Source organism: Centruroides sculpturatus, unplaced genomic scaffold (assembly GCF_000671375.1).
Source record: "Centruroides sculpturatus isolate CEXI.00-Female unplaced genomic scaffold, Cexi_2.0 scaffold984, whole genome shotgun sequence".
Classification (NCBI taxonomy): domain Eukaryota; kingdom Metazoa; phylum Arthropoda; class Arachnida; order Scorpiones; family Buthidae; genus Centruroides; species Centruroides sculpturatus.
This window is the reverse complement of record NW_019385216.1, coordinates 33,273-42,580: the sequence shown is the minus strand read 5'-3', so window position 1 is coordinate 42,580 and position 9,308 is coordinate 33,273. Positions and strand designations below refer to the sequence as shown.

Genomic DNA, 9,308 nt, shown 5'->3' with positions numbered 1-9,308 from the left:
AGAGAGAAAGGATTAAGAATTAACGGGAAGAACGGCTTCTACTGTACTATTTTAGATGCGATTTTTTGTTTTTATCTGCGTTTTAGTAGGGTATGCCATGGCAATGCACACTAAGAAGGGATTTTTCGAAATTCTCCCACGGACGGTAGAGGTAGAGGATTTAGTCTTCATCTAGTACTTAGGTGTATTAAATTAATAACATTTCAGATATTGTTATAAATATTTTTATCTATTTCGATTTTAAAAATGTTCAAACCGTTTTAAATTCGAATTTGTTATTGCATATTGATTCGATTATAGAACGATTGTAAACGTTCCAGAAAATTGATCAAATTGAAAACAGTTCGTTTGATTCTCGGCAATTCTCATCATTCTCAGCGGTAGGTGTTATATAACAGTTACTATGGTTGTTGAAATACTGAATGTAAATGGGGTTTGCTTGCAAAATCCGCGCGGGCAAAGCCGCGAGTAACAGCTAGTTTAAAATATACTTTGATTATATTGATATTAATTTAACCCAGGATGGTATTTCATCACTACAAAGGAATCATCAGGCTACTTTTTAAGCATTTTTTCAGTGAATAATCAGGCATTCCTATCGAAACTGAAACTACGTCTTCTATATAAATGGAATTTTTCATCACTATCATCATCATCATTATTATCATTAACCCATCTCGATTATAAGATATAATATAAAAATAAGATACAGACTTATTACACATTTTAATAAAATCCATCTCTAGCCTGATGATTAAGTTCTTTGCCATTTTTTAATAAATAAAAATATAAAAAGCTTTTTCATAAAATATCATGACAGNTATTACACATTTTAATAAAATCCATCTCTAGCCTGATGATTAAGTTCTTTGCCATTTTTTAATAAATAAAAATATAAAAAGCTTTTTCATAATAAAACTAGCAGACCCCGCCACGCGTTGTTGTGGCTTAAAATGTATCTATTATAAATGTACAGTATAACACTTTTCTGGGGAATACACTAAGAAGGGATTTTTCGAAAAATCCCTTCTTAGTGTACATTCTCTTGACGTACCCTATTAAAACGCAAAAAACGCATCTGAAATAGTATAAATAGAAGCAGAGTTTTTTACTGTAAGCCTTAATCCTGTCCATCTCCCCCAGTGCGGGAAATTTCGACACGTATATTATATAAAAACACGTGCGCATTTGAATGCAGCGTTGTGTCAAAATTTCAAAGGAATCGGTAGGAACAAANTTATATAACATTAAAATATTTAGTATATTACTAACTCGACCCAATTTTGTCAGAAATTAGCTGATGTTTCGTATAACCGAATGAGCAATCGTGTTTCTCAATAACGTACTATTTGCACACATTTCTCTGAGTAATATATTATATATAATTTAAACAATTATGCATTTTTTTGGTATTAAATCAGTTTTATTAATTCAATCATTTTATTGTATTCAAATGATTAGGAAATTCCCATGGATTTGCACATTGAAAGCCGTCAGGATGCTTGCATCTTTTCGGTGGGTTTTACCGCCGCACAGATACTGGGAATACTTTGCATCGCCCTAGCTGCCACTTGGACAGGGAGTTATTTAGGTGGTTTTGCATGGCAGAGTAATCCACCACTACAATTTAATTATCATCCATTGTTCATGGTAATTGGAATGGTTTTCTTTTATGGAGATGGTAAGTTATCAGAGAATTTTTGAAATAATATTTGATTTAGTTAAGAATTTTGCTAAATTTATTATTCTCATATTTTACTTTGATAAATTATTACATCTTTATGCTATAGAAAAATTGACTTTCAAATATAAAATTTAAATAATTATGCTGACTAATTTATAGTGTTATACAAGTATAAGTCTGGAATCATAGGAATTGTGTTGATTTTTGTTTATTCTTTTACTGGTAAAGCATTGCACTGTGTAAGATGGAAAAAATTCAAGTTGTTTTGATGGTGGGTATCCACATTCGGTGTGAAGTTTAACTGTTTAACAGGATGCATCTAGACCAGTGTTTCTCAATGGGGGCGATTTTCTATGTTGAGAGGGCGATTAGTAATAATTTATATTTGGGGGCGAAAAACAATTTTCTGGGTGATATAGTAAAACATTATATTAAGAATAATTAGATATTTTATTCGTTATATCATACAATAATTAAACAAATAACATTATACTAGTCACTAGTCTATTCGATGCAGTATGAATTTGGCATTAGCCTTGGCCCTCGGCATCGGAATTTTGAAGTGAAGGGGGCGATACTACATAACGTTTTTATTGAAGGGGGCGACGATTCGTTACAGGTTGAGAAACACTGATCTAGACCGTCCAGCATATGCTACAGTAGCCTGAATTCATCCTGTTTAACACTTCAGCAACTTTTTGTTGAATGTAGGTTCCCACCATCAAAATAATTTGAATTCTTTCTTTCTTACTCAACATCATGCTTTACTTGTAAAGTAATAAACAAAGATCAACATAACTCCTATTGTTCCAGACTTACATAAAATTTAATCAGAGTATCCTACATGTGAACAATAATATACAAAGCCTGGAGTAATCAATTGTAAATCTAAACTGCCGGGCTTTTGGGTTAAATTTACTCTCATTTTTAATTAATAAGACAAAGTAAAACATGTAAGTAAACATATATATAGTTGATTTTATTAGTAGAAAGAATTTAATGCAAGTTCTGTTTATTTTATCGTACACATATATTGAAAATGACCTTGACTAGATTGTACACATTTGCAGACTAGAGTTAGTCTGTGAGCCACATGTTGCCCAACTGTCATTTTCAGTATATTAAAGTTTTAATTTGGAAATGAGTGTATTTGAAGTTTTCCATCTTTTCCCAACATATATTAAATAATAAAAAATTTGCAACGTTAAAGTATTTTTTAATACTGCAATTTATTTACTTCTTATGATCCAGATTTGAAAAATATTTAAACAATAAGACACACTGCTGTTTAATATATAATAAACAGATTAACATTTAGACGTACAAACCTAAATCTATTCGCGTTTTTCACGAACTATACAGGGCGCTGCATTTTTACAAAATGGCTACTTTATCTGGGTGGCTTGTAACTAGTAATGTAAAAATTAGTCATATATTACTGTCCAATATAACGATGTATGCTGCTTGTGACTGTTTATCGAGAAATTTTATAGGAGGAGGAGAATTATTGATAGCGGGACACGTCATTACGTGTTATCGAAACAAATGAGCGAGATCGTTCTATACAGATTTGTGCCCTTTTATGTTAACATCAGTATTTGACATTGTCCTATCAGAGCCGGATTTACAAGTAAAGATTTTTAATGGAAAGGGTATAAAAATTTTATTAAATTTGGTTATAAAACAGAAGGCTAGTGAAACTTCACATCTTTTTCTTCCAATATCCGTATTATATCAGTCTGATTTGATTCTTTTCTTTTTATAATTGACTTATAAAATTGTCAAGGGTTGGTAAGGGACCTTACAGAGTTCAGCTTAGATCATCGAAATACTTAAATCTGACCCTGTGTCCCACACAAAATTACTGGCATTTTAAACTTTAAGAAAATGTGTTTTAAAATAACAGCATAACTTGTTCGTGTAAAGCTGGACAATCGAGAAACTGCCAATTCTTAACAGTCTAATCCACTGTTTCAGAATTCGGAGAAGCTCAAATATAACCGACTGATTTCCAAATAATCATCTGTTTTTCGTATGGGAATAGACGAAAACTTATATTAGGATCCCGTAAGGCTTTGAAATTACAATTTGGAAAGCAACAGAAATCTTTATTGCTGATAATACACAAAAATGAATCAAACGACCCAGATAAAATAGTTTTGTTTTTAAACACCAAAAATGCGAATTGCCTGTACTGTATTTGATATTAATTTATTTTATGAAATACTTATTTAATGATAAATAATGCTAGTAATAAAAAGATTTAAGTTTTTATTAGTGAAATGTAACATTAGTAATTGAAAAAATTATTAATAATATCAAGTTAACTGTATTTAAAATTATTACAAAAAGTTAATCTTTACATGTGTGTATATATTATATATGTATATAAATACATGCATAGTTCGATCATTTATGAATGTTATATTTAAATATGAACATGTGTGTAAATATGGATATCATCTTTGTTGTTAAAATTGCAGTTGATGTAGGGTTGAGATGTTTCGTCATCACATTACAAGCATTTAAATCAGAGGATTTTGGTTTTAAATCCATGATGGACGGTTAATGTCGAAATGAAAGTCACTAAAACGCTGTCCTATCTGCTGGTTGGGATAGAGAGATCAGTATATTGCAAACTGAAAGAAGATACAGTCGACCCCCCTATAACACTGTTGATAATTCCGTTTTATATGAATTCCATGTTGTACGAGTCACTTAGATTTTACAAATACATGTGCCGGACTGTGAACAGGTCACGTATTTGTAAAATCCGTGACCTGTTCATAGCCCGGCACATGGACACGGAATTATCAACAGTGTTCTAAACAGATAGAATCTTGTGTCTCTCGAGAGACACAAGATTCTATCTGTTTAGAATACTGTTGATAATTCCGTTGATAATTCTGAATCTTGTGTCTCTCGAGAGACACAAGATTCTATCTGTTTAGAAATGGGCAATCAATGGGTCAATCTAGGTTCCTGTCCACACTTTCCAATTGGTTTCATACCTGTTTCAGATATAATGCGAGACCAGTTTGGGCCACAAGAGATGTTAATGTTTAAATTGATGCCGAATTGGTCGATCTTAGGACTTACATTGTTTATTTCAGTTCCTTTGTGGTGTAAATGAAAATATTTTCTCTCTGTTTTTTCTTTTTCTTTCAAAAATTTTGCTTAAATTTTATCCATTATTAAGATTGTTTTCAGGTTCTGTAATGTTCCAATTTTGGAATGTAAAAACGAACAATGACGTATTATAAAATGGAAAGGATTTCCACATTTAATTACAAATAAAATTTTCTCTAGTGAGATAAGATGCATTTAAAATTTTTTTTAATCCTATAAAAATTACATTGCGCGCAAATATTTCCGTTAAATAATGGTTTTCGACTAAGGTATCGCTTTACGTCGTTAGGAAAGCCCATTAAATGGAGCATAGTGTGCTCGATCTGTCCCAAACGTATCTTTACCATTTCGAAGTAAGAGAATTTTTTGTAATCTTTGTATGAACAAGAGCTTTATTGCTCTTTGTATGGTGGGCACTAAGGAAGCCTTTATTTCCCTATCCATTTTGGATTCGGCCAGGTGCAAGTTTGCAAGACTAGTTACTTTTATACAATAAATTTCGTAGTTATAGGGCCTTATCTGACGAATAGTCTAGTCACGTAATTCAGTATTTCGATTATTCAAATTTAAAAGTATCTCGTAGACACAAATCTGTGGGTCTGATTTTAAGTTCGTCGTTTTTTTTAATGAAAAACACCATGTGTGTTGTTAGGAGCTGTCCATAAATGACGTCAACATTGGGAGGGAGGGGTTGAATTTCGATGGGTGACGTTTTATTTCATTAAATTTTATGAATAATAAAGTGATAAAGGGTTTGAGAAAGATTAAGTTTTGTTGGGCGTCCGAAGAGGCTAGGGGTTACGAAAACTTGGATAAATTGGGACAATGGGGGAGGGAGAGTAAAAATGCCAAGAAAACTACGGACGTAATTTATGGACAGAATTGTTTTGAACTAATGATTATATAGGAAAAAAATTTTCAATGGTTAAAGCTGTGTGTGGTTTGTCCCGCATGTTGCTCAGCACAGCTTTAAACAAAAACGTCTGTATAGAGGAAGCACGCTATCATATTCAAGAAATGTTTATCATCTGGAATTCGGCATGCCACTCTTTACAACAAGCGGCATGGAGAATATTTTGAAGCTAACTACAATTTTATATATTATACAAACACATCTACAGTTTTAAACGGGATGAGTAACGAAACAATTTGTTCAGGCTGGCTGTGACCTGTTCGGTTACGCACCGTCATCTCCAACATAGGATATTATGTAGAAATTGTATAACGTATGAAATTTTATTTTAATTATACTATAGCATTTATAAATATATGTAAATTAGTGATATTCTCGATACCCATTAATTGTTTTTGAATTGTCGTTACAGCTATAATGGTGTATCGCGTGTTACGAAACGAGCGAAAGAAGCTACTGAAACTAATTCACGGAGGTCTGCAGGCTCTGGCATTCGTCTTTACGGTAGTTGCATTGAAAGCCGTGTTCGATTCTCACAATCTGGTGAAAAAACCCATTCCCAATATGTATTCTCTGCACAGTTGGCTCGGATTAGCCACCGTCCTATTGTTTTGTCTACAGGTAACCTGGACTCTGATATTTTTTTCCTGATATTCTCCACCCGTAATTCAGAACGATGAATTCTTTTCAGTTTGTTTGCGGATTTGTGGCTTTTCTCTTTCCCGGATTAGTACAAATATGGCGAAGTCGTTACTTGCCTCTTCACGTGTTCTTCGGTCTGGCCATATTTGTTATGGCCATCGCTACCTGTCTGGCTGGAATTACCGAAAAACTGGTTTTTAAATTGTAAGTATTCTCAATTTACAGTACTTTATTGCACTCATTTTTTTTATTCTGTACTGTATGAAGTGTTATGTAGAGTGTACAACGTCCTTTTTTAAACACAGTGAAGTTATTGAACAGTCAGTTGATTGAAGTATTACAAGCATATAAGGAATAAAGGCACGGTTCCAAATAGAAAATTTGTTCTACTGTTAATAGTTTAGACTGCCATCTGTGACGAATGAACCAGGCTGCCAGAGCTATGGGCTCTTGCACCTAATAATATCTTGTAGGTGACGTAAAACAGTCAGGTAGTACTCCTCTGTCACAGTTTGTCCACCAGGAGCGTACACGTGACAAACGCCCGGTGGTCGAAAAATAAGGTCAATACGACCTTCACACTGCTGCGATTGTTGCATCTTCCACTGGGATGATTATGCGTTTTTCTCTGGGACATACCTGTAGACCCAGATCTCATCTCTGGTTATAATCTTCACGAAATTAGGATTTGTCACGTTTCCGACAAATCACGCTATCACGGCTGGCCGGTGGTGACTGCAGGATAGAACGGACTTGATAAAATTCACAAACGCCCTAGGGTTCAAGGTCACACGCGGACAGTCTCATCAGTTGGCAAAAACGTTTAAAGAGAAAAATAAGGTGCGATACTCTTTTGATTAGACCTTGTATGCAGGACGCACACAGTAGGCCAATAAAATATAGCGTGCAAATACTATACATTAAATTTTCAGGAAAATCTACAAACTAAACTTGGACACATTTATACGTAGGATATACAGCAGAACTCGAGTTTATCCGGCTGAAACGGGACCAGGCCCGACCGGATGACATATAGATTTCATATTTCTTCTCCACCGTCACTTTCTTTTAGACGTCATTTTCACGGTGTTTATTTCACACAGATCGAAGATGAACACGTGGGTGTCGAGCGAATAACGACTGGCGAGGTTACAAACGATAAACTTGTTAAACGGAGTGCGACGAGCAGCACATTTTTATTCGACGGGCAACTTATCATAATTTTCAATTACTAACGAGCAATTATCTGTGACGACGTCACAAATATTTTAAATCAATTTAATATATATGCTCTCCACCTCAAATTAGTAGTCTTACCCCCGTACATCATATTTCCCCTTTAGCAATCGAGTCGTGCCGATCATTAACCTCCTTTCAGAGGAAATTTTTGAATCGAAATAACGGTGACTTCCGGTTTTCATCGGAAGTTCGATTATAGTTAATCGAGGCCTCCAGCCCTTAATCTGTACATTGTGTTTGACAGGGATTATATTTCCCTTTTACTTTTCATATGAAAAGTAAAAAACACCGTTTCATTGGAATAAAAGGAGTTTTCTAATCGGATAAACGGATTCCAATGTAAGAGCATAGTAATGTGTTAAAAAAAGAATTCTTACGAACAGAAGTAAACGCCTAAATTTTCTGCAGGTTACATAAACGAATAGAATACGGAAAGGGGGCCATATTTTGTTTAAAGCGAGTCTTATTTTATTTTCGTCTGCGGGAAACCGAATACAGTATTAAGTAAAATTTAATACCACGCTAAAGCGCGGAGGATAGCGAGAAGTGATCGAAAGAAAAAGAATTCGTACAGAGCATTAAGAGCACTGTTAAATGCGTAGTGTTAATGCCAATTGTTAATCTTTAAATTCGAGCGAAACACTAAAAAAAGTAACTTGTCTCTTTCGCAGGGGCGTCGGTTATTCTTCGCTTCCGGCGGAAGGGGTCATCGCCAATTTATTGGGAGCTTCGCTAGTGGTTTTGGGGATCCTGGTGGTTTATCTGGTGTCGTCTCCCCGTTTCCGTCGCCAACCTCTTCCGGAAGAAGACGTGCTTCGACTGGAACCTCATTCCCCCGTCAACTGATTGATCGTCGGCAAGAAAACCTCGCATTAACGTCTCACGACGCCATTTCGCTTTTATGTCGAGTCGAATAACGGATTTCTAAAGATTTACGAAATTTCAGAAACGGTAATCGAGTTTTATTCTCTAAAACAATCTAAAATTTCTTTTCGGCCTTCTCCTTACCCGCGTAAGGAAGGCCGAAAAGAAGTTCCAAAACACCCCTCGAAGTTTTACGCTAACGAGATTTAAAAGTAAGCATTTCCGTTGAGTAGTCACAATGTTAATTGTCGTTCACTATTATTCGTAACCTATTGTTTCCGGATAACGTTTTCCAGTTCCTACTACGAAATAACGCAACCTAGTCTTTATTATTTATTCTAGTCGACACTTTGGACTAAAATGCCAGAATGTTAATTAAGTTTTAAAAGTTTTCGCGAGATGTTACATATTCGTGCGCTTTTGTTACGCGTATCTGTATATTCGTAATAACGAAAACCTTACTACGCTTCATTCTTCGGAGTACAAATTAAATGGGTGTAAAAAAAAAAAAAAAATATTGTACGAAACCCAGTGTGAGTGCTAACGTTTGTAATTATACTACTTTACTAGAATAAAAAAACAGCCCTTCGACTGCAACTTTATTTCGGCATAACCTTACCCGGTTATAACGAATCCGGACGCGTCCGCGAGTGGATTTTACGGCGCTCGAAACACCCGTTAAGAAAAGAACAAACGGATAATACAAATTCCAAACATACATTTTTTTATTGGCCTTTGCTGCATTGGGAAAAAAACTTCCAACAATTGAATCGTTAACAGCCCCAGGGTTTTTTTTGAAATTCTTCAGACTTCGGCCGAGCACAATAAGCCTTTTTT

General features: G+C 34.6%; 1 protein-coding gene across 2 annotated transcripts in view; it reads left to right on the top strand.

The window, feature by feature from the left end:
- LOC111636288 (cytochrome b561-like) overlaps positions 1–9,068 on the top strand; it is a 17,989-nt gene extending 8,921 nt beyond the window's left edge. For both annotated transcript variants that reach the window (XM_023381501.1, XM_023381502.1), the window contains exons 2-5: positions 1,462–1,681; positions 6,139–6,347; positions 6,418–6,572; positions 8,279–9,068. In XM_023381501.1, coding sequence (XP_023237269.1) covers positions 1,471–1,681; positions 6,139–6,347; positions 6,418–6,572; positions 8,279–8,453 — 750 coding nt within the window. In that variant the 5' untranslated portion in view covers positions 1,462–1,470 and the 3' untranslated portion in view covers positions 8,454–9,068. The remainder of the gene's footprint in view (positions 1–1,461; positions 1,682–6,138; positions 6,348–6,417; positions 6,573–8,278) is intronic.
- Positions 9,069–9,308: the final 240 nt, after the last annotated feature.